A 26,586-nucleotide genomic window follows, 5' to 3' on the forward strand; every position below is an offset into this window, starting at 1 on the left:
GTAACTACACTTAATAGGGCCCCCTATACAAAAATTATAGCAGGGGCCTCTTTGGTCCGTGAACACCATGCGGGTCATGTGATCGGGAGCTGCAGAGAGTGTTCTGCTGTGAAGCAGCGTCTGGAAGCAGAAAAAAAAATGACAACAGCTCCTGTTACTCGCTACTCTGCCTTGCGGGAGAAGGTGGCTGGGCGGGTTTTTTGAGAGAAAGGAGAGGGTTTTTTTGCTTATTGGCTGCACTTGTGGTTGGGGAGAGGGAGGAGGAGGGGCTCCCCTGCAATGGCAGGGGTCGCAGGGGTGATTGTTACGCCCATGCCCCCTACCTGGCTGGCTGCAGCACTGTGCTATGCAAGCGGTGGCCAAGTACAGCATGTTCTGTATCGCTGCATTTGGAAAACCACAAATCCATTACAGCTGTGGCCATAACGAAACAAGGATATAATTCATGCATGTATTTTGTTTATAACCCGCTCCACGTAGTCAGGCCTTTAATAGGTTACTTTTGGGATAGCCAGTTGTTCTCAGTATGGCAGTGATCGTATCACTGAACGCGGCAGAATCTATTCATCAGCCCCACTTCACTGCACTGCTCCCAACTGTTATCAAAAACAGTGTAAAAAGGAGAGGCAGTGGTTGCCTTTCCTCTCCTGTAGAATATAGTTTCCGGAACGACTCAAAAGGTAGTTTCAAAACGTTTATTGCACAGAAATAGGGTCAGATAACACGTTTCGAGGGCTTTAACCGCTTCCTCAGGTCAATAACACCCCCAAAAAAGTGCTGTGCAGCTTCTGGTGAGTACGAGTGCCTTGTCTTATATATATCTGTGGGGGCCTCCACCCTTCAGTATTACTGTGTATCTTTTGTGCAAGGCTGGATTTATACATTTTTTTTCTTCCTTGGGTCAACTTCCTTGTGCCCTCACCACGTTCTGCCCCCTTTTTCAAGTTTAAAATCCAATCACAGCTCACTCTGGCGACATCAGCCCTCTTCCATGTGTTGCCCCACATCTGCTGTCTACTCCTAATCCATATACAGAAACCTGTTTTTTTTTTTTATATTCAACACCCTCTTGGGCAGCAGTTGCTCTAGGCCACTGCCTGTAAAGGGGCCCATACACTGGTCGATTCCAGCCATCAATCGATGGCCGATTCGACTGCTCTGATCGAATCGGCTAGAAATCGATGCAGCAAGAACTGTGATCGATCGGCTGATTGATCGATTTCCCCCCGTTTTTGCTCGATCGGTCTGGATGGAAAATATAGGTCGTTTGGCTGCTGGCAGCAGATCGATGGCCCATAGAGTAGCACTGGATCGAATGGTGCAATAATGCATTTCAATCGATTTTTAATAGATTTCATTCTGAAATCTATAGGAAATTTATTCTTAGTGTGTGGAGCACATCAGATAGATTCCTGTCAGATTCAACCTGACAGGCATCTGACAGGAATCTATCTAATGGTCGAATCTGCTGCTAATCTATCAGTGTATGGCCACCTTAAGGCTCTGCAGAAATTCGGCCTGCTTCTGGGGCCAAATCCCACTGTATTGGGGCCCATACACTGGTCGATTTCATCGATCAATCGATCGATCGATCGATTCTATCAAATCTATCAATTGATTTGCGGCAGATTTCGATCAATGTGATCTATCTGACAGGATGGAAGATCTAGGTCGATCTACTGCTGGCAGCAGATGGATGGCCCATAGAGTTGCATTGATTCTAATGGTCCAATAATGCATTTAGATCGATTTCAAGTAGATTTCATTCTGAAATCTATTGGAAATCTGTCCCTAGTGTGTGGCACACATCAGATAGATTCCTGTCAGATTCGACTTGACAGGCATCTGACAGAAATCTATCTGATGGTCAAATCTGCTGCAAATCTATAAGTGTATGGCCACCTATTGCAATTGATTTTATTACTTACTTAACTTTACTTAAAAGTTATGCATACTTTTAATACCCATTTTTCCCTATGGGTTAATGGAGATCATTCTAGAAACCTATAACTGCATGAAATTCAGCAAAAAGAATGAATAGAATCAGAACTGGAGGTGTCAGGGTGTGTCCTTTGCTTAAATCGTTTTTCACTTTTTCCAGTCAAAATACACACCTTCAATTTTGATTGGCCAATCACTAACCAAGTTTACCATCTCTGTGTAGTAAGAGGATTTACCTTCACAATCTTGCTCACAGTATTCAACATCTCATGGAGGTGGTAAAATTGGCCAGTCAAAATTGGAGGTGTGTACTAGACTTTAGAATGCTTTGACTGTTGGCTTTCTTCACTTGCCATGGCCTCGAGGAATTCTGTAGATTAAAGTGGGAGGTGGCACAAGGAAGTGGGTGAATACAGCACATGAAAGAGGAGGATGCCAATGAAAGGGGAAAAGGGATTAAGCTGTTCATGAGTGGAATGCATGTGAAGTTGGGGGCTGCTTTAAATCCCAGAAAGAGAAAATGCTGCAAATGGGAAGCACACCATTTATAAAGGAAATGTACATAAGGAAGGAGGGTCTCCACATGACTTCAGGCTGTACATGTGGATGAGGATTTAGAAAGTGTAGACAAGACAAATAACATTTATATCACACTTTTCTCCTGGCGGACTCAAAGCGCCAAAGCTGCAGCCACGAGGGTGCGCTCTATAGGCAGTAGCAGTGTTAGGGAGACTTGCCAAAGGTCTCGTACTGAATAGGTGCTGGCTTACTGAACAGGCAGAGCCGAGATTCAAACCCAGATCTCCCGTGTTAGAGGCAGAGCCCATTACACCATCCAGCGTATGTGCCATCTGATTGGTCACTATTGGCAACTTATATATATCACTCTTTTTAAAAAAAATCTTCCCCTGGAGTCCTAATGAGAGAAATCTGCTTATTTACAACTGGGAGTGCATCTGTAAATGAGTCAATTAGCCGGCCGTCAGTTCCTATAGAGATGCTTTGATTGCAGTGTATAGGATCCATATGATAGCTGGGTCTCCCAGGGATTCGGCCAGACTTGGGATAGCTGCCATATGGAGTTTGCTGCAGTGCGTGGAATCAGTCAGCCCCGTATTGTCACCATTAGAAGATAGAATGGGGACATATTGTCGTGGCGATACGTATTAACACACGAAGAACAGGCGCAGAATTATTTGTCACAGCAAAAAAACGGAGGTAGTAAAAATATTTTTATACAGCCACATCAACAATTCAACGTGGCATTAATAATGTAGCGCGGTGGCCGAGCGAGGGCCTGAATCACCGGTTTTCTCTACATTAAATTTGTTTTGCGCGTTCGGAGTACGAGGAGCTATTTGTTAGGATTAGATAGAGGAGCAGACGGAAGCGGGTTCTGTGTTTTCAGTCCTTCCATAGTCAAATGTCCCCGTTCCACCATGCTGCTTCTCAAGCCACAAACTGACCCCAAACAGATCTCTACTTTTTTACTATGAAAATTGGAGGTGCCCCTATTAGCATAATGATACTGTATAATGCAGTATTGATTGTGATAGTAAACCAGCTGCAGTGTGTGCCTGTCTCTGCTTGAATAATGTGCTTTGGCATAGACATTTGTTGCTGTATGCTCCATCCCCATTGCCTGATGAAGCGGGGCCACACCTGCAAAATGCGTTGCTTTGACCCTTTGGAGTGTATATATAAATACATTTGCTGGTTGATATATCAACCTGTTTTTGTGTTTGCTTGGAGGAGGTAAGTCCACCACTGCCTCCCCCGTTTTTTCTAAAGTTTTAGCTACTTTTATCCTTTTGGCACCTCTGTTCATTTCCACGATGGGATTTGCAGTTCTGAATTGATTTCATACACTTTTTTGATCTCTTTACTGATGTGCTGATAGGAATGAGAACAGGGGCTATTGACTTTGTAATATAAACAGTGACACGCTTGTATTTTAGAACAGAGCTAAAATCGGTAATGCAAGCACTGAAGTACCTAAGGGTTAGTTCACACTGTGTGGTATTATGCGTGCTTTCTGACGCTCACAAAAATGGAAACTACGCACGTTAAATTGTGAGTTATTTCAAAGACTGCTTAATTTAGCACACTGATCCAATTGGCTAGAAATCAGTGTAGTGGGCGTCCCAATTAATCAATCATTCGATTGATTTTCAGGTTGAAATAGATCAATAGATTGATTGGAACAGATGGAAAATCTAGATCGATTGGTGGTCCATAATGCAACGCTGTGGGTTGATTGATTATTATAGATTTCATTTTGAAATCTATTGAAAATCTGTTCCTAGTGTATGGCACACATCAGATAGATTCCTGTCAGATTTGATCTGACAGGCATCTGAAAAGCATTGATCTAATGGCAGAATCAGATGGTCATCTATAAAGCTAAGCAACCAGTGCCAGATGGATTCGGGATCTCTGCTGACAAACGATCATTCTCCGATCCACCTGACCTCATCTGCGTTATTCGCAAAATGATCACCATGATGGTCATTCAATACGAACCATCGTCACAGGCAATCGCACGTCGTTTTACAAATTGTCTAAAATTACAATTTAGAAAAATTGGACCTTGGGCCCTCCCTCATTGCAACCAGAAACATGAACTGAGGGCAATACAAGTTAGACAAAGATTGTAGTTGTTCTACAGAAAAAAACAAATAACAGTTTTATATTTTGTCCAGTCCCCACTAGTAGCACTTAATCAGTTGACTGCATGGTCCTTCATTAAAGCGGTCTGGGATCTCGAACTATAAATGCCAGACGTTATTCCTTCACCATTCATTCTCTAATAAAGAAACTGGAGAACAATAGGCCGAGAACCAGAGGACAATAGGCCGAGAATTGTCTGTATTGTGGCCAGAGGAGCACTTGTGTGTTGAAGTACATGGGGTGTCGTGTTGTGTTTCCATGTAGGTTCGCACATCGCACGTATGAAGGGTTCTCTTTTCCTTTCTTTCCCTTCCAGCCACGGTTCTGTAGCACATTAGAGGAATGAACTCCTCTGGCTGGGGAATTATTATAAGGTGTCACCAGCGCCAGACTTTGCATGCTATGATGTACAAGTTGTGACAGGCTGGGATCTTCGCGTACACTAAGGGTCAGATTAACCTAACACCTCCTTTTAAACACTTCATAAAACTCATTTCAGAAGGAAGACCGATTCCACAGAAATATGCAAAACGAATGCCGCCTCAGCCTTAAATAATCTCGGCGACTGAAAATGAGTTAGGGGACGTCAAAACCTCAGTACTGCTCATCTTAATGTAAACACATAATAGGGTTTTTTTTTCTAATGGGCTCTTGTAATTTGTATACATGTGACTTCAACCTATACGGAAAGAACCAGCGCAGCGTAGTATGTAGATAGGGCACATTTCTCTTGGTCATGTTATATTCCACCCCTACTCCGCCTTTAAATTAAGGTTGCTTCTAGCTAATACACTTAAAGAGGAACTCCAGTAAAAATAATGTAATGAAAAAAGTGCTTAACTTTTACAATAATTATTTATATATGATTAAGTTTGTTTGCCCATTGTAAAATCTTTCCTCTTTTCCTTTGATTTACATTCTGACATTTATCACATGGCGACATCTTTAGTGCTGGCAGGTGATGTCTGCGGAAGGAGATGCTGCTTTTTTGGCAGTTGGAAAACGCTGTTATTTCCCACAATGCAACAAGGCTCCCACAGTGTGATGTCAGCACCTTGGTGCTGACATCACACTGTGGGAGGGGTTTCACCACAATATGAGCCATACAGACCCCCTAATGATCTATTCGATAAAAGGTAAAGATTTCACCTGAGAAAGGGGGAATCAGCTACTGATTGAGATGACGTTCAATCCTTGTCTACAGTTTCTTTTTAAGCTACATACTCCCTGCAACGACCCAGGAAGATAGATCCAGCGACGTCCCCCAACAACGAGCACTGTCCGATCCATCTTCCTGCGGGCGATGTCACGCGATGCTTCACGAGATTACACGACGGGTGCGAACGGGAATTCAAGCGATTGCGTTACTTTTCACAGAGTCATCAGGGATCTTAAAGACCTGCCGTGACGGTAAACAACGCTCGCGTGATCGTGCACTTGTACCCGCGCCGCATGCACTACTGGAAATGGGCCCTTAGTAAATGACCTCCTATGTTTGGAGATGGCCTCTTACAAGCTTCATGTAGCACATTCTCAAAACCTCATGGCTCCAATTTTCTCTTTCAGATGAAATGAAAGGAGACTATGACTGTATGGGACCTGAAGCCACTCACGTAACCACTATGAACAACGGTACAGGTAATTGCTTCATAAATACGTTCATAAAATGTTGTGCTTTAACTGTTGGAAGTGTGATGAAAGCTGTTTGTGTACTACTGTAGCAAACTTCCTGTTCTGGTGACACCAAGGACCCAAATTTAATTCCTGGGAGTCACCAAAATGCAAGTAAGGGGCGCAAAAATAAGAATTGTTTGATAATCTACTTCCTGTTTAAACAGGAAGTGAGTCAAATTCACTGACAAGCAAACAATAAGCAACAAACACTCTAAAATCGTCATCTGTACTCTTGTTTGTTCTGTTTAGTCGAAACCACTTGAAAATTATCGATCGACTACAAAGAATCACAGAGCACAAGTATCAAATAAATCAATTATTATTATTTACTATTTATATAGGGTCAACATCTTCCACAGCGCTGTACAGAGTATATTGTTTTGTCACTTAACTGTTCCTCAGAGGGGCTCACAATCTTATCCCTACCATAGTCATATATCTAGGTATGTGTATGTATCGAAGTCTAGGGCCAATTTTTAGGGAGAAGCCAATAATAATAATAATAATAATAGTCTTACCAGTATGTTTTTGGGATGTGGGAGGAAACCAGAGTGCATGGAGGAAACCCACATGGACACGGGGAGAACACAAGAACTCCTTGCAGATAGTGCCCTGGTTGGGAATCAAACTGGAGACCCAGAGCTGCAAGGCAAGAGTGCTACCCAATATGCCACCGTGCTGCCCAAATCAATTACTTTACCTTCTTGTGGGTAGAATCCTACAGCTACTGCATAGTCCTCCCAATAGGCACCATCCAACTGGCAATATGGCCTAGTGCACACCAAAAACCACTAGCAGATCCGCAAAACGCTAGCGGTTTTTGAAGCGTTTTTTCCTATTACTATGAAGCGTTTTGCTAGCGTTTTGTGGTTTTGTGTAGCGTTTTTTACTTAAAGTGAAGCATTTTTGGTAGCGTTTTTGTGTAGCAGATTACAGATATTGTTACAGTAAAGCTGTTACTGAACAGCTACTGTAACAAAAACGCCTGGAAAACCGCTCTGATCTGGCGTTTTATCAAGCGTTTTGCGTTTTTCCTATACTTAACATTGGAGGCAGAAACGCCTCAGAAATCCGAAAAATGCTGCAGCCCGGGAGTTTGCGTTTCAGCTAAAACCGACCCGCTCTGGTGTGCACCAGCCCATTGAAATAAATTACCCAAGTGTTTCCTCAAGCGCAAGCGTTCCTAAAAACGCAACCAAACCGCTCTGGTGTGCACTAGGCCTGTCAGAGCTGTTGCCAGTCACTCAATTTGTGCAAGTGTGGAAAATAAACAACAGGGCCTCCTGCACTATGTAGCTAAATACTCATGCAAGATTAGGAACTATGCGGGGCTTCTGTCCTGCAGACAGAGTACAGATTTTACGCTTGAATAGAATTGTAACCTATGCTCAGGGCCAGTTGTGAAAATTTGTAACTGACAGCAAACGTAACTGACAGATTTGAACGCTGATACAAAAAGTAGAATCATGTATTGGAACATGGTAGTTTCCAATGCAGATTTCTTTCTAAAAATGCAAGTTTCCTATCTGACATGTTTGAGTGTAAAAGGACCACTATCGTAAAAAATTGTAAAGTTTAATAATACGTACATATAAAAAGTACACTTCTCCCAGAGTAAAATGCAATATAAATTACTTGGCCCCTATGTTGCAGTCACTTACAATCGGTAGTAAAAAACTGACAGATCTGACAGATTTTGAACTAGTCCATGTCTTCATAGAGGATTCTCAGTATTACCTTTATTCTTTACAGAAGCCCTCCCTGGGAAGGATCCGCACAAAGATGTCAGCAAGCCTCCCTACTCGTTTGCACAGTATTTTGGCAGTTGGACTGAGCAACTGCAGTTCAGTAAGTGCTTTTGTAAATAAAATAATAAGTGAGAATCCCCCATAAGTATATGGACTAGCCCAAAACCCCAGTCTTATTTTTTTCTACCTACTGTAATTGACAGTGACCTAGGAAAAAAGTAAGTTATAGTGCAGTTTCTTCTAGGAGAAATGTATATTTATAGATATGTGTTTTGAATTTTAAATTTTTTTGCACGATAGTTGTCCTTTAACAATGAATTACAAATAGATAATGTAGCTCTGATACATACTAGTAGAATTTTTTTAGTGAAAGTTGAATTGACACTGAAGCAGAAAAAAAAATATGATATAATGAAATGTATGTGTTGTATTTTCAGTTATATAGTTTTTTTTTAACATTGTATCATTCTGTCATATTTGCAATTACAAACCACACACTGTATTTTAACCACTTGACGACCAGCCCATTTTTCTATGATCTGTGCTGGGTGGGCTCTTCAGCCCCCAGCACAGATCAGTGGCGGGCAGGGTGATCAGACTTCCCCCCTTTTTTTCCCACTAGGGGGATGTCCTGTTGGGGGGGTCTGATCGCCGCCGGCTATTTGTGCCTAGCGGGGGGGCGCCTCAAAGCCACCCTCCGCAGCGCCATTTCCCTCCTCCCTCTCCTTCCCTCCCTCCCCTTCTCCATATAGGCAGTACAGGACAGCGATCCATCCTGTACCGCCTCAGATAGGCTTCAGCCTATCAGATGCCGGCGATCCCCAGCCAATCAGAGGCCAGGGATCGCCTATCTCCTTTACGGCACTGCTGTTACATCCCCGGGTGTTCACATTTAGCCTGCGAGCCGCGATCGGAGGCTCGCAGGCTGTTCACGGAGCCCCCCACCGTGAACTGACAGGAAACCCATAGAAACACAGGTGCGACCAGCCGCCGCTGATAGGCGTTGGCTGGTCGTTAAGTGGTTAAACTATGAAGCAGAGCAGAGCTAATGACCCTTCCAACTCCCCTGCAGTAAAACCTATCTGAAGATGGCTTTCACTGTTTCTTCTTCTTTCAGAAAACAGGACTGTGTCTGACCCAAGTTGGGTCAGACAGCTCAGGGAGGCTCTTTTGCATAGATAACAACTGAAGTTTCTTAACTCTTCCTGTACTGGAAACAAAATGAGACTCATATCTGTGCCACTAATGTTCTATTTCTTAGCTGTACTACACATACAAATCATTATCTCATAAGTTTATTTTCACTTCAGATTCCCTTTAAGGGTTTTTTATTTTACATTGAACTGATATAAGAAATATTTATAATTCGCCCATCCTGTACATCAGCGAAGACTAGAGTGATAGGTTTAAAAAAAAAAAGACACATGATTCCATAAGCGATCGCTGCGCTGTGTTTTCTTTACCGTCCAATGAGATTGTTTGTTCTACCAGCAATTACCCAATGTTGTCAAGTTAAGAGTCCACTTGTAAGCTGTTAAGAATTGGAATGGGGTCAGGGGTTCCAGACAACGTTAACAGCTCACTCTCTTCACCACGGGTCAGAGAATGCCAGTTCTAGAGGACATCATTGTTGAGCCTTTAGTTGTGTTTATTTACGTAAGTGTATCCTACTTGACTGTTAGCGAGTAACAATCCGCCCCGGGGGCCTGTTTTTTCACCACTGAGTGTAATAATGGCTGACATTTCTTTAATCCTTCAGAATAAAGCGGATTCCAATCCCCGTTCCGATTTTAAAGTCAATGCTGCCTGCAAATGCACAATTTTTCGATGACTGTCATTTTTTGTATTTCCACTTTTCTAGACCCATCACTGAAGTGATAGAGATGATTTGTTTGACAAGTCTGACAACTTTTTCTTTTTTGTCTTCTTCTCTGCCTCATTTAGTGAAGAACACAAATTGCACTTCGGAATTCGATGTCTATTTCACCAACAGGAAAATGGATAACAACGACGGGCACGGGGTTAGCATAGCCGAGTACTTACACCGCAGTGACACCGCCATCATTTACCCAGAAGCCCCTGAGGAGCTGTGCCGTTTGGGAACCCCGGAGGCCAACGGCCACGAGGAGAACGGTAAGGGCTGTGGTTCATTTTTAGATCCTACAAAAGGGGACCCATTGCAGCTGTTGCAATTATAAATGCACTCTGTGCCAGGGTGTTTACCTTAAAATTTCAAGAACAGCTGCACGGGCCTGGGATTCCATGAGCCGAACATTCAATAAGCTCATGATGTCCTGTTTGCAAGTTCCTGACATTTTTCACTGCGCTCAAAGGACGGGAATTGCTGAACACCATGATCTGAGGATGAATTGAACTCAACCAGTGTTGAAATTAAAACAAGCAAGTGTTCTAGGTAATTCTCAACATAAATTATAAGCGAACAGGAGGCTCTTGGCACGGATGGACGTAACAATGAAACGATTCATCCAGCTAATTGTTGCTGGGTGGAAGAAAAAGTTATAGGCGTAGCAGACATTTGTGGCTGCTGTATTATGGCGGGTGGGGGGAGAAATTCCAGCTGATACCACCATGTTCTCTGGGAATCCAAATGTGCCGTTTTGGAGGATGGCTTTTATTAAGCTGCATGGACAATCTCCCAGATTTCCCCCACCTTTGCTCCCCCATAGTTTCATTAAAATATATTTGAGACATAAAACACACATGTAATATATAGATTTTATTATCTCTTCTAAATTCTGCCCATATCAAGTTAACTTAAAGTGGGAATGAATTCAGCTTTTTTCCCTATTCTTCTCACCTTTGAACCTTGTTTGCCATTTATCACAGCTCTATTCACTGACTTAATTATTCATCAATACATACTGAAGTAATACCCAAGTTATGAGTAGTAAGGCCTCATTCACATTTGCGGTTGGGGATGCACCCTTCAACCTCCCCCTTAAAACAGCACCCTGCAATTTCTGGAGATGGTAAAACATTTGTAATGAGTCATGACAATAGAATGCTGGATTTTAACCTGTCTACATGGAAAGATAAAACTGTGTTTTGTTATGAAAGCCACCACTGACTGAAGACCAGTGGTGGTTTAGAGATAATACCATTATTAGTTAGGTGTTGCTATGCTCTGGAATCTAAGGATAAGAGATGCAGCTTTATTGTAACAGGATGCCACCTGGCATTAGGGTCCGGGAAATAATGGTGTAAATCCTGTATGAGGTGGACACTTATGTTCGATACCGAAGGTTAACCTACAGGAAAGTAGGAGGCCTTTATGTAGGCCAGTGTCTTCTGAACATTCTTGAGATGCCAAAAGGTTTGGTGTAAGGTCCTTAATTAACGTTCTGCAGAAGTAGATGATAGGTGAATGGATTTGATGGAACCAAGGTTTAGAATGACGATACGACATTGAAGCAGATTGCATTGAACTCTAAAGTACCATCCTGGGCAAGAAGCCCATTAACTGCCATTGATTTGCTGACCTTTCAGCCCCGTGTCTCACTCTCGCTTATCTCCACTCTAGACCTGCCACCTGGAACACCAGATGCTTTCGCCCAGCTGCTAACCTGTCCGTATTGCGACCGAGGCTACAAGCGGTTGACGTCACTGAAGGAGCACATCAAGTACCGCCACGAAAAGAACGAGGACAACTTCTCCTGCCCGCTCTGCAGCTACACATTCGCCTATCGCACCCAACTTGAGCGGCATATGTTGACGCACAAGCCAGGGAGAGATCAGGTGGGGGGTTTGACTTTAAGTGAATCTCTCTATAATAACCCCTTAGAGAAGCTATATTGCTTTGATTGGCAATCATTATTAATTTTTCATGGCGTTTTGAAGATGCAGATCTTTTAATGGTAATAGCTTTAATTGAGGTCTAAATGATTTTTTGATGGTCTCTCCTAATATGATTTAATAGTCTTATGTTCACGATCGAATGAGTGTGTTAATTTCTAATTTAGAAATTTTACTTGCACTTTAACTTCACTTTGGTTTAACGTTTTTAATGCTACTCGAAAGGTGAAGGAAACATTGGTATTTTAATTAACGAGTTCTAAAAGAAATTACTGTCACATCAATTTTTTTCCTTTTTTTTTTTCTTCTTCTTTTTGGCATCGTTCAGCAAAATGCTATAAAACTGCTTCGTTTTTAAATGGGTATCATATTTTTAGATTAAAAATTGCTGAAAAAAAACGTTAATGGGCCTTAAATTTTATCACTTAAAATATTAAGTGACTGTGCCAACACCAATGTGCTATGTGTAGAAATGGTTGCGTAATACAGTAAAAAAAAAAATAATGGTATTGGCATGGCAATTTTTGCTTTATGTAACAAAACTCTAGAGAAGAAAAAAATGGCTTCTTGAGTACAATGCGGAGCAGCCAATCAAAGATCTGCTTTCTGTAGATTAGCCACCAATCAGGTTCTAGCTTTTACGTTGTAGCCTGCACTGGAAAATTACACTTGAAGTCCCATATTTTCAGTTTCCTCATCATTAAAGGATACCCGAACTGAAATGTGACATAATGAGATAGACATGTGTATGTACAGTGCCTAGCACACAAATAACTATGCTGTGTTCCTTTTTTTCTTTCTCTGCCTGAAAGAGTTAAATATCAGGTATGTAAGTGGCTGACTCAGTCCTGACTCAGACAGGAAGTGACTACAGTGTGACCCTCACTGAAAATAAATTCCTCTTTTTTACCTCTTTATTGCTCTCAGAAGCCATTTTCTGCTTGGAAAGTGTTTTATAGTTGGAAATTCTTATCAGTGAGGGTCACACTGTAGTCACTTCCTGTCTGAGTCAGGACTGAGTCAGCCACTTGCATACCTTATATTTAACTCTTTCAGGCAGAGAAATAAAAAAAGGAACACAGCATAGTTATTTGTGTGCTAGGCACTGTACATACACATGTCTATCTCATTATGTCACATTTCAGTTTGGGTATCCTTTAAATTCATGCAAGCCTGTTACAACACAAATTACATAAATTAATACCAGAGGTGTTTTTTTTTTGTTTTTTTTTTACATTTGCAGAAACTTTGTCCAGACACCAGACAAAATCTATTTCTTTGAGAAAAAAAAAAGTGATACAAACTACATTTAAATCCATTTTTACCAAAGTATGACTTATTCCATGCAGTGAGAATTTTAATTACACTAAAAATAATTTTAAAAAGCCAAAAAGTTGGCAAATTTTATTTGTCTGTAAAATTGTATGCCATCGCCCAATCAGAGTTCTGCCAGCAAGGTGTGCATGGTGTGCTTGTTTGTGCTGGCGTGGTTTGAAAACGAAGCTTTGGTGTTGAAAAGTCCCTCTCATTTGCTCATGGCATTTACAATTAGTAAATTAAAATGATTGTATCATATTAACAGTGGCACAACTAAAGTTTATAGTGGTCCTCGGAGGGTTGTGGGGGGAGTCCGAGCAGCTGTTGCTGTTTGTTTATGCAACTCAGCAACATATGAGCTCTGGTCCCTCAATGGAGCCTGGCGGGTTGGGCTAGGCTTGATCTTTGAAGGTTGCTAGTGTTTGAACAAACCTCCCTGTGTCCTGTGTACACCATCTGTCTCACCAGGAATGTGGGAAGACTCAGTACACCCCAGCAGTTGTCATGCCGCTTCTGTGCTCACTGTCTTTTTGTGTGTGTAAAAGCTTTTGTGTCCTACTGCTTGAAGCTAGCTGACATACCTTGAGCATCGCTATGCTGCTATTTCCACATCCTCTGTCACAACTGACATGTATCTTTATCTTGAACACTTTAAATCTTTCCTGCTGGAACAAATGTACACCTGGTGTCTTCCTTCCTCCAGAAAGGTTGGAGATCTCTTCAGCTGAGAACTGAGAATTGTCCAGTTGCCAAACAGTCCAGTAAAAAAGCCTCAATATTTTCTCTTAATTTAACTTTTTTTTTTTTTACTTTTCATTAAATGATCATTTTTCATTTTTTTATTCTATTCATTCATAGATGATTTCTATTTTCCTGAATAAAATAAAGACTAATGGGCTTAGAGGGCAACTGTCTCAAAACGAAATGTAAAATACACACATATAACATTTACAAAATGCACTATAAATGTTTTTTTTTCCCCATCTCACTGTCATTGACCGTTAAAATCCAACAGATCTGACAGGTTTTGGATTAGTGCAACTCCTAATGGGGGTGTCTCAGGAATTTCTTTATTTACTAAAGCACTTACTGAATGGCAGTTGCTCAGTCCCTCAGGATATTGTGCAAATGAGTAGGGCAGATTTCCAGCATCATTTCACAGATCCTTTCCAGGAAGTGCTTCTGTAAAGAATAACGAAAAGACTGAGAATACCCCGTGAGAAAATGAACTAGTCCAAAATAAGTAGGTAGTAGGAGAGTACTAATTTATAGTAACATTTTACTCTGGGAGAAATGTACATTTAATGTCTATGTGTTTTAAATGTTAAACATTTTTCGTAATAGTAGTCTGTTAAGATGCTAGAGACACTTCATGGTGTCTGGCCCAGCTTTTTAGACCCCCATACACCAATTACCCAATATGCTTTTCTGTTTTAGATTTATTTAACCTCCTTAGCGGTATCTCCGACACTGCGTCGGGCATACCGCTCTGTGGCCCCAGGAGTCCTCCATAAATAAATAGATGTGCTAAATGCCTGTAAATCCTCTAGCTAGCACTAGGCTAGCTAGTAAGAGTGTCGGGCACCCCTGGATCCCCCGCGATCCCCCCGTTTATACATTCCCCCCCCTGGATCCAGCGATCACTCAGCCTCCTGGCATAGCTGCAGTCTCTCTATGGGGAGGATCGGGTTTGCGGCGCCGTCATGACGTCATCTGCAATCCTCCCCATAGTGAAGACCGGAGCTGTCCGGGGAGGCAGCACGGATCGCTGGATCCAGGGGGGGGGGGGGGTAATGTATAAACGGGTGAGTGGCAGAGATCGGGGGGTGCCGGGGACTTCTTCTAGCTAGCCTAGTGCTAAAAAATTGGGCAAAAAGTAACAAAACCTCCTCAGCGGCGTAACGCTCAGGAGGTTAATATCGGTATCTGAAATCATTTCCCCTTGGTAGGTTTTAAAGACTACATTTTAAAAGTGATTTAAAAGTGACATCATTTTATAAAAAAAAAAAGTAGTATCATGTTGGTTATTTTTTAACTTTTTGTATTTTATGCACAACAGGCTTACATCATATGTTCATACTTTTGCAGGTTTTTGTAAAATTATGTTTTGTTTTTTTTTCTTATAGCATCAAATGCTGACTCAGGGAGCTAGCAATCGGAAGTTCAAGTGCACAGAGTGCGGCAAAGCCTTCAAATATAAGCACCATTTAAAGGAACACCTTCGAATACACAGCGGTGAGTAACTATTGTCAGAGTCCTATAGGAGAAAAGCACTTTACAATTGTTTTTTTGGTATCTCATCTGGACCTCGGTTATTATTAAATATTAAAATATATATAATTTAAAGTGGATTCGAGATGAACTTTTACTCATTACATAATTGTGTTCCTTACATATAGTTTATAGGGCATTCCTCAAGCCAAATACTTTTTTGTTTTTGCTTTAATACCCTAATTCCCTATAAACTAAATAAGCCTCGCCCACAGGTTTTCAGAGAGCCTTGGCAGTAGCAAGGGCTCATGGGAGCTCAGTCTGGGTAGGAGGAGGGGGAGGTATTACTAGCCAGAGATTTCAGAGGCAGCGGGGAGGAGGAGGGAGGATTAGGTTTCTTTCAGTCTGAGTGCTGATGGTGCAGATAAGCTTGCCTGTGTGTAATGTTTACAAACAACATGGCTGCTGTCATTGTATCACAGGAAGAAATAATCATATTCTATTAAAGCAGTATGCAGACAGATTTGCTGTTTAAACCGTGTAAACTGTACATAAGATATATAGACAAGTTACTTGTTATAGTTAGTTTTTCAGAAAAATAAAGATCTTGCGACAGGCCGACTTGTCTCTCTTTCCCTCTTCTCTCTTCTTCCTCTCTTTCTTTGACTGGCTACATTAGATGTTTTGGGCCCTTTTTTAGTTTAGGCAAATTGAAAGCATTGTGCCCCATAAAAAAATAAAATTCAACTGTTTGTGATGATTTGTGATGTCCATTAGATGAGAACTACATATCTATTATACAGTATGTTAGCGTGTTTATTAATACATATAATATAAAAATGCCTTATGGTAGGTGCTATTAGCATTCTCCTGGTCGAAAATCATTTGCAAAATATTGATTGTATCACCAGTTTGTAGCACTCGATATCAATCAGATTTCACTAGAAATCTGACTGAATATTGATCGCATCCCCACCACTAGTGTTCTAGTGCTAGAAGAGGTGGCAACTTTAGTAAGATTTGGTGGTTCTAGCATCCACCAGGCTCTTAGACACCTCCAGGCCCTGGGCAACTGTTCAGGTTTGTGGATGATCCGGCTCTGGTCCTCAGTTGTCTTCTTCAGGTTCCTTCTTTCTTGCCCAGTACTATTATGAATATGCAGTTAGTGACCCAGTGTCTGCAGTGCAGTCCACTTCCACCACTTCCAGAAACTGTACAGGAAAAAGGATAGTTGTGATTCAAAGCTGCTCTTTTTACCCTTAAAGCAGAATATAACCCTGCATTTCAACTTTGCTCTAAAACATTATTTACAGTATATTATATGCAACCAGCATTTTTTTTTTACTAGACCAGCATTGGAAGGGTTACACAGAGCTTTAAAGTTCCTGGAGATTTCTGCAGACGCATCCGAAGCTGAAATAGATACATTTTGTTTACATAAATGTATCTAAGTGTTGAATGTGACTCATCTCTCTGACTGAGAAGGAGCTTGGAGGACAGCCAAAGAGTGTGTAACATTAATCAATAGATACATGTAACTAAATAGAATGTATCTATCTGAACTTCTGCATATCTCTCCACGGACCTTTAAGGGCTTGTTTCCACTGTTGCAACGCGATTTCGCCGGCATTCCGACGCTTGTAAAAACTCATGCGGATGCGTTTCCGCATGCGTTTTTACCCGCGATTTCGCGTGCGACACTGCCAGGGCAAAATAAAATTGAAAAAGGTGCGAAATCGCACGCGAAATCTCGGGTAAAAACGCATGTAACAAACGCATGCGTTTTTACTATTAAATACATTAGCGGCGATTCGCATGCATTCCACTCGCAGGCGAATTCGTTGGCTCTTTTGTGCGTTTTTTTACCGCTGAAAAAAACGCACCTCAACAACGCTACAGTGGAAACAGGCTCATCCACTTGCATTACATGTGCGAATCTGCATGCGTTGGACGCATGCAGATTCGCGATAGTGGAAACGAGCCCTGAACCTCTGTGTTTAACCCTTCCAATGCTGGTCTAGTAAAAAAAATGCTGGTTGCATATAATATGCTGTAAATAATATTTTAGAGCAAAGTTGAAATGCAGGGTTATATTCCGCTTTAACTCCGTACTGTTCTTACAACTAAAGGCTTCAGACGTGGAGGTCATCTTGAAAGACACAGTTGAGACCTTCAATGTTTTTACTTACAGGTAATATCCGAGGAGTTTAGAAAAAAATGTACTTACCGGGGCTTCCTACAGCACCTGTAAGCCATTCTGTGCCCTCGCTGTACCTCCGCTTCCCACCGGTAGCCCGGGGTCCCCTCCGGTGCAAGATGCCGACCTCGCAAGGTCGGCATCTAATGCACCTGTGCGAGAGCCGCCCGCGGTGGTGCTGACGTCATCTCGAGTGTACTCCTCAGACATTTCCTTTAAGTGCTGGAGGAGAATGGCCCTGCAGAATATTAGCGCTGACATCTTCCACGGTGCTTTACAGAGTACATGTTCATACCAGTAGAGTAATGAGAAAAAGGGCTGGGGTCCAGCAAGGGCCTGATGTGGTTTATTTCTACAGGTTTTTATTTTTTGTATCTATGCTAGAAATGTTGCTTTATGCTGTTCAGATAATAGATAATAGATCCAAGCTAACTAGCTGTGACCCACTGTGAAGAAATATTGAAAGTCACTCATTAATCTTTTTTTCTTCTTCACCATAGGAGAGAAGCCATATGAATGCCCTAACTGCAAGAAACGCTTCTCCCATTCGGGTTCCTACAGCTCACATATTAGCAGCAAAAAATGCATTGGCCTAATCTCTGTGAATGGGAGGATGAGGAACAACATGAAGGCAGGTTCATCTCCAAACTCTGTGTCATCATCTCCCACCAATTCAGCCATAACTCAGCTCCGGCACAAACTAGAAAATGGGAAACCACTTGGCTTAACGGACGCTTCGGGTCTACTGAAGATCAAAACGGAATCACTCGATTTCAATGACTACAAACTTCTTATGGCAGCCTCACACGGGTTTAATGGTCCTAATCCATTCATGAATGGTGGTCTTGGAGCCACTAGTCCTTTGGGAATTCACTCCTCAGCTCAGAGTCCAATGCAGCACTTAGGTATGGGGATGGAAGCATCTTTACTTGGGTACCCAAACATAAGCAGTAACTTGAGCGAGGTGCAAAAGGTTCTGGAAATTGTGGACAATACAGTTTCAAGGCAGAAGATGGAATGCAAGTCCGAAGAGATTGGAAAGATGAAGGGCTACCACATGAAGGAAGGTGGACCTCAAAGAGAGGAACAAGGTGTGACATCTCCTGGTGTTCCACCGGCAGGTCTTCCAGTAGTAAGTCATAATGGTGCCACTAAAAGTATTATTGACTATACGTTAGAGAAAGTTAATGAAGCCAAAGCTTGTTTACAGAGCTTGACCACGGATTCAAGAAGGCAGTTTAACAATATTAAGAAAGAGAAGTTACGTACATTGATAGACCTTGTAAGTGAAGAAAAGATGTTAGAGAGCCATAATATAACTCCATTTTCTTGCCAGTTTTGTAAAGAAAGTTTTAACGGTCCCATTCCTTTGCACCAACACGAAAGATATTTGTGTAAAATGAATGAAGAGATTAAAGCAGTCCTCCAGCCCAGCGAAAACCTTATTCTTAGTAAACAGGGCATGTTTCCCGATAAACAAGCTTACCTACTATCATCAGTACTTTCCGAGAAAGAAATGGCTAGCCCTATCCACCCATACAAGGACCACATGTCTGTACTTAAAGCATATTACGCTATGAACATGGAGCCTAATTCTGATGAACTACTGAAAATTTCCATAGCGGTTGGCCTTCCTCAGGAATTTGTGAAGGAATGGTTTGAGCAAAGAAAAATCTACCCATATGCAACTTCCAGGTCACCATCTTTGGAAAGGACCAGTGGGGAGGTGGTTCAATTGACCACCACCCCTACTAAAGACTCTGCATCAGCTAGGTCTCCGGTAAAACCTGTGGATTCTATCACCTCACCATCTATAGAACTTCATAACCGGGTACCTAATTGTGATACACCTCTCAGGCTAACAAAACCTAGTCATTTTGCTGGTCTGAAGCCAGTTGTTGATAAATTGGACCACTCAAGGAGTAATACTCCATCTCCTTTAAATCTTTCTTCCACATCTTCTAAAAACTCCCACAGTAGTTCTTACACTCCAAACAGTTTTTCCTCAGAAGAGCTTCAAGCTGAGCCTTTGGACTTATCTGTACCAAGATTAATGAAGGAAACAAAAAGCATTATATCCACAAAGAACAAAACCAAACCCAATAACATCATTATAGACCACAACAGTGTTCCTTTACCCCCTGAGACTGTAGAAGAGCCACTGAATTTAACGTATATTAAGAAGGAATTTTGTAATTCCAATAATCTGGACAAAAGCACTAATTCACTATTTGGCCTGAATCCATTTAATGGCAAACCAATGTACACAGCGCTTCCACCTCAGAGCGCATTTCCACCAGCCACTTTTATGCCTCCAATGCAGGCGAGCATTCCTGGTTTACGACCGTACCCAGGACTTGATCAGATGAGCTTCCTACCACATATGGCCTATACCTACCCAACTGGGGCAGCTACATTTGCAGAATTGCAGCAGAGGAGAAAGTACCAGCGGAAACCAGGTTTTCAGGTAACAGAATACCTTAAATCAGAACTCTATGCATTCAGGTATCAACATTAGCAGCACTTACACCCTTACTGCCACATACTACATGTGCAATGAAAAAATGTGTTAAATACCTTTTACATGGGGTTTAAACCATTTTCACCTGACTTGCCTTCACTTCTACTGGTCTATTTCTGATGCAGGCAGGGGGAGCTGTGTATATACATATAAACAGCACAGTCCCTGTTATCCACAACTCAGGCAACTGGAAGTCTCAACTAACCGGGATGCCTGAGGGGATAAGAAGGACTTTGTTTTTGGCGGGTTTTGAGGCTTTTAACATACTTACTGAGCCTCCAGCGACGCCTACCAGCCTTCCTGCAGCACCTAGCAGGCTCCTAGCGGCTTCCGGTGTCCATGCACATAAGTCAGCGTGTCACCTGACCCGATGCAGGTCAGGTGACACACTGGCTTCCGTGCACAGGGGAAGCCAGAAAGTCGCTAGGTGCTGCAGGAAGACGTTGCGTGAGGCTTGATAAGTATTTGGGGGGGAGGTTTGTGCTTTATAGGCCGGTAGCTCAAGCAACCGGCAAACACATGTATCTGGTATCAGTCACTCCCCGTTGGTACCCGGATACCGAGGACGTTGCTGCATGTACACTATAGTAAAATAGGCGCATTTGAGTTGATCAATTTTGGTTGGAGGCAACTTTTTGTGCCCCTAGGCCAAGTATATTGTGCCTCCCGTTTCATGTGTAGCAGTGCCCCTCCCATTCCATGTGCAGCCCCCTCTTCCATGTGTATCATCCATGGACAGCAGCCCATATTTTTCACAAACAGCTTCCTTGGGCATCAGTTTCCCTTTTTCATGTGTTGCTCCCCATTCAGACTCCTCTTTCACATGTAACAACCCCTCTTTAATGTCCAGGTGCCGCCTTGGGCTACAGCAGCCCGAGGCTTAGGCCTTTGCGGCCTTCCCAGAAGTCCAGCCCTGGCCACATATCCAGCACCACCGCAACCTCTGCGTCTACAACTCCCACGGTCAGTCATACTGAACTTAGGGTTTAGCAATGGAGACCAAGTCCTGAAGTTTTATAGACATTTATTTAAATTTTTATCCCAATGAAATAAAAAATACTCAAAATATGGATAGCTAAAGACAGGAAGTGAGAATGCTTTTTTACCTGTAATGAAAAGATCTGGCAGTGGAACGGTGAACGGTTGGTAACACAGATGAATGAAGATGGTCAGTGAGATGCTAATAATTCTGGCTTGCATGCAAATGTCATGCAAATTATATGTAGCTCTGCCCATTTAAATGCACTTCCTGTGGACATTACATTTACATGCAAGCTGGTATTATTACCATCTCATTGACCAAATCCAGTCATGAGTGCAAATGGCTGGGGAGGAAGTACTTGGTCCTGCCTGGTGTGCGTCCTGTCATTGTGTTCCACTTTTATGCACACCTTATTATTGAAATCTAATTATAACCATAATAATAATAATAACAAAAGGACAGGAGTGTGCACTACAAGCAATACATCCAATGACTTCCTAAACTCCATCTGCAATGGAGACAGTTGTCCTGGAAACCAGGAGCCCAAAGTTGTATTATGACTTTTTCTCAAAGGTGCTTCTGGACCCTCCATAATTTTTTTTTGTCAAGGATTTAGATTATGGATCAAGGGCTGCAAAGTTTTATCTTGAAACGAGCAAGACAAAGCTAGCAGGTCAACTGTCAATCAGATTATTGCTGAAATGTAAATGAAAGATCAAGTGCTGCAATGTGGTTCTTCTATCTCTACTCCCCAACCGATACCATAAATGGCCACTTGCCATTTATGACTGCCTAAAACAGTGATCTGCAAACTTGGCTCTCCAGCTGTTAAGAAACTACAACTCCCACAATGCATTGGCCTTTATAATTCATGACTGTGGCTGTCAGACTCCCGCAATTCATTGTGGGACTTGTAGTTCCTTAACAGCTGGAGGGCCAAGTTTGCAGATCACTGGCCTAAAACATCACTACTTCAAAGCACTTCTCCCGCAATAAGACGTGCCCAATAGGAAATTAATAGTGAAGTCATGTCTAGGAGAACTCATGGAGAATCATGTGATTTGTTTGATCAGCTGATTGATTTGCAAAGATCTGATTTGCTGTGATCACGTCCTGCTTTAGCACATGACTAGCAAATCAAAGACTTACATATCTATCACCTGACCAAACTGATCACATGCTTCTCCATGAGTTCTCCTAGACATGACCATCACTAGAAATGAATGAGTGATAAGGATGTCAGTGTTGGAACTACAAAAAGGAAAAGTGTAGGAGTAGTGCTGGCTAGATCAACACTGCCCTACAACTTTGCTGGCACTTGACAGTCCCCACTGCTGTTACCTCATTCCCTGTTCCTCAATCATGCCTGGGCCATGTGACCATATCAGTTCTGAGCCTTCCTGCAACACTTTGTCTTTCGAATTCTGTAATGGTGCCGATACGATGTATGGGCAGACTGACCATGAGACAAATCTCCTTCTGATCGAAACTGACCGGGGAGAGATCTGTTACCTGCCTATGCACCGCAGAACAATTCCTGATAGATTTCACCATGAAATCTGTTGAAAACCGGCCTAACGGCGCTGCCTCTGTTGTCTGCCTGGCCGCTCCTCCAAATTACAATTTAGCTGCTCTCCTGAGACTGCTGAAATTCCTGAGCTGATACAGCTGAGAGACAAAATTACAGTTGTGATTTGGCACAGTTGAGGGGAAATTAGAAAGGCTAAACTCTCTAAATACATACAGGTTGCATTTCTCTATGTTTTCCCTCTGTCCTGTGTAAGAGCTCATGTCCACTTTATAGTGAATTTACACATTGCATAATTGTGTTCCTTTCCTATTGTTTATAGGGCATTCCTCAAGCCAAATACTTTTTTGTTTTTGTTTTAATACTCTAATTCCCTATAAACTAAAAAAGCCACGCCCACAGGTTTTCAGAAAGCCTTGGCAGTAGCAAGGGCTCATGGGAGCTCAGACTGGGCAGGGGGAGGAGGAGGTGTTACTAGCCATTGATTTCAGAGGCAGAAGGGAGGAGGGAGGAGGGAGGAGGAGAGGGGATTAGGCTGATGGCTCAAGATACAGATAAGCCTGCCTCTGTGTAATGTTTACAAACAACATGGCTGCTGTCATTGTATCACAGGAATAAATCATCCTATTCTATTAAAACTGTTTGCAGCTAACTTTGCTGTGTAAACTATCTAAACTTTAGATAAGATATATAGACAAGTTACTTGTTATAGTTAGTTTTTCATCTCGGATCCGCTTTAATCATGTACTTGTGCAGACACCACCCACCTAATCAGTTGTCACTAGTGAATTCACCTCAGCACAATCTCCTCAGAGACCTGGAGGGTCCAATACCTGGCCGAGCCCCACATATGCTAAGCCGGTACAATATATGTGCAATAAAATAAAAGCTCATTGCCGTATGTTTTACAGTAGCCGACAGTAGATCATGCATTAAGCCAACTCAAATGTCCAAAAACACTACCCAAGCCAGTGTAATCTGGTCTCTATTAATTAATTAGCGGTAAATCAAGTCCGTGCGACACGGAGGCGCTTTGTAGCCGGGACCAAAATAAATCTAAATACAGGGAATGATTTAGAATCCACTTTCATCATTGTCTAACGCTGAAGGCATGTGGACGCAAAGCATTGATAAAATATTCTCCATTTTAAATTACAAAATGAAATAGCATGCTTAGGGCCTTTTGTCAGTAGACATAAACTTAAATGGATTGTATAATAACATCTTGCATCTGATCATAAAATTCAATTATACAGTTTAAAAAAAAAGAAAAAAAGAAAAGAAAAATGAAAAAAAAAAAATGGAAACAAATTCCCTCCCTCGAAATCGTGTTTATTGTCTGATAGAAATTAATACACTCAGATTTGAATAAAACAATATTTTTAATGACGCCGTCGTGATTTTCATTAGTTTTATCACCTCGTCGATGTTTAATAAAGCACTAACGCTAATTTGTTCTATGGCAGGGCGAGATGCTTGACGGGGCTCCCGATTACATGTCAGGCCTGGATGACATGACGGATTCAGATTCCTGCCTGAGTCGGAAAAAGATTAAAAAGACGGAGAGTGGCATGTACGCCTGCGATCTGTGCGACAAGACATTCCAGAAAAGTAGCTCCCTTCTGAGACACAAATACGAACATACAGGTAAATGCAAAAACATCCTCCCCCCCCCCCCCAAATCTGCTTAACCTGCATTGCATTTGTTCACGTTAATGCTGCATACGCACTTTCAATCAGAGCAGTGGATCGTCCATAAGACAACCTAGGGGCTCGTAGGTGTCAAGGGTCCCAACTGCCATCTTCTCTGACCCCTGCCCCACCTCAGAATACCAAAATGGATTATGAGGGGCCAGTCAAAGCTACTGACTTGCCTAGGGTCCCATTTTATCTTAATCCAGTCATTGACCAAAATGATTGCTCCTGTTTGTCCTGCTCAAAAATCTAAAGTTTGTACAAGTAGTTTGTAAACCTCACAGGAAGTTGCTGCAGTGCGCTTATGCTCGTTTGTCCTTTCCCCTTTCCACAGAGCAGAACATGCTGCTCGGCCAGGAGCCAATTAGCTAATCGATATGCCTAAGAACAAACATTTTGGGCAGCAATAATAGAAAGTGTGTACGTCTTTCAAGAGAACTTGTTAGACTTTGCAAAAAAATGACCCCACTGATCAAAGGACCAAAATGCTGGAATGCCGAGCACACCACATAACTTTATCTGTTAGAAAGGCTGCTGATGAGGACAATAATCCCCCTCTTAACATGGTCTCTTCCACCAGACAAGACCCATACCCACTATGCGATTTTTACGGTGATTTTTTTCAACTGGCAGTTTTGTTTTAAGGGACGAGCGATGTCACGACGTGGGTACAGGCGCAAGATTAGGGGAACGACGTGTGGCAGTAATATCTGTCATGGCGTTTTGGATCTTTAAGATCCTCGACGACTCCCGCACAAACTGCCACAATTGTTTGAACTGTCGTGTGCCATCGCGTGTTCCCACAGGCAGGAGGATGGATTGGGCAACCTCGTTCATCGGGAGGCGTCACCGCGAGGTTCCCCGATCCATCGTCAGGTGAGTATAAGCTTAACATCCTCTACCTCCTGTCCCCATCTACAGCCCTCCTGACAGATGAAGAGCTATCAGATATTAAATGACTTTTAAAGAGTAACTGTGGGCATACATTCAAAAATCACTTCTTTATTTTTATCTGGTAAACAAGTAATAAGGATGCTAATCAGGCAATCCAAAAGTTAAAATCACTATTACTTTTCTCGTTGATAAATTATCATTCCGCAGTTTACATGGCTCTTATTTGGTACACAGAAAATTTGGTACACAAAAGAGAAGTTGCAGGGCATGCTGGGTTGTCTTTTTTGCTTCTCTACTTCCCCTCAGACTTAACTAATGCAGCCTGATTGGCTGAAGCCTCTTTCCCTCCTGTTTTCCCCTCCTACACCTCTGTTTCTCTCTGACTGGCCAATATTTCTCATGCTGAGACAATGCACTTTCTATAGTGAAGGGCGGGCAAAGCAGGCAGAGGAGACTAAGGGCGGATATCACATCAGGACTGGCTTCAAAATAGCCACAGTAAATATGGAAACTGTATAGAATAGGATTCTCTACTTTTCCTTTATAAAATTCACAGGAATCATAACGTGTCAGTGCAATACATATGTTATGTAAGTAGAGCAAGTATTTATCTACTTACATATTTGTTTTTTGTTCCTGTGATAGTATGGCTGACAGATCCTCTTTAAGTAGTTTTTGTACAATTAAGTTTTTTTCCTGCTGTTGTTATTTGAATAACTACACGGTTTTTAGATGTCGAGCTTTTTGTTATAGTCATCCTTTAAAGGGTTACCCAATTTTACTACGAAAAACTATATAACCCATGCCATTACTATAGGAATCATTTTGTTACGGAGTGCTGTCTTTCAACTTACGTCTGCAGATCCAAAAACCATTTTTAGGAAACCTGTGGGAAACCATGACAACAGTATACGGCTTAGTAAATAGAGACAGAGAATTTTCATCGTTTTATCTTGTCCTATTGGTTCATCAGTCTGCACAAAGCAGGAAGTGAAATTTATTGCATCCCTTCTCCCCCCTACAGCTTCCCCAGGTTTTACTACAATGACACATTAATTCCCCAGGGAGGAGGGATCCTACACATCATAGGGATGCGGGCTCTGCATATACACAGTTGGGAGTTATCACTCACATTTCAGTAGAAGCTGATAACCACACCAGGCAGCATTCAGTGTAAAACAGGCAGAGCGTCAGAGCAGTGATAAGTGAAATATCCCAGAGCCAACGCAGGTACATCTCTGTAATACAGCGAGTTGAAATACTTGAAATAGGTTATATAGATGGTGTCTTTAGTGTCCAGACAGTCATCATTCTCCAACAAAGTGAAGCTAGAGATTTCTCACTCTAAGTACACATTAGAGTGTAGACACTAACCTATGGAGAGGGAATTCTCTG

At 42.0% G+C, this 26,586-nt stretch overlaps 1 protein-coding gene across 6 annotated transcripts in view; it reads left to right on the plus strand.

Moving 5' to 3' along the window:
• The window catches only part of ZEB2 (zinc finger E-box binding homeobox 2), a 209,097-nt gene that overhangs the window by 172,709 nt on the left and 9,802 nt on the right, over nt 1–26,586 (plus strand). For 4 of the 6 annotated variants that reach the window (XM_068245859.1, XM_068245862.1, XM_068245860.1 and 1 more), the window contains 7 exons: nt 6,178–6,249; nt 8,038–8,133; nt 9,978–10,166; nt 11,575–11,789; nt 15,290–15,398; nt 18,072–20,038; nt 24,069–24,249. In XM_068245859.1, the coding sequence (XP_068101960.1) occupies nt 6,178–6,249; nt 8,038–8,133; nt 9,978–10,166; nt 11,575–11,789; nt 15,290–15,398; nt 18,072–20,038; nt 24,069–24,249 (2,829 nt within the window). The remainder of the gene's footprint in view (nt 1–6,177; nt 6,250–8,037; nt 8,134–9,977; nt 10,167–11,574; nt 11,790–15,289; nt 15,399–18,071; nt 20,039–24,068; nt 24,250–26,586) is intronic. The other 2 variants (XM_068245861.1, XM_068245863.1) reach the window with 1 other exon arrangement.

This window comes from Hyperolius riggenbachi, chromosome 7 (genome assembly GCF_040937935.1).
Source record: "Hyperolius riggenbachi isolate aHypRig1 chromosome 7, aHypRig1.pri, whole genome shotgun sequence".
In the NCBI taxonomy this organism is placed as follows: Eukaryota; Metazoa; Chordata; class Amphibia; order Anura; family Hyperoliidae; genus Hyperolius; species Hyperolius riggenbachi.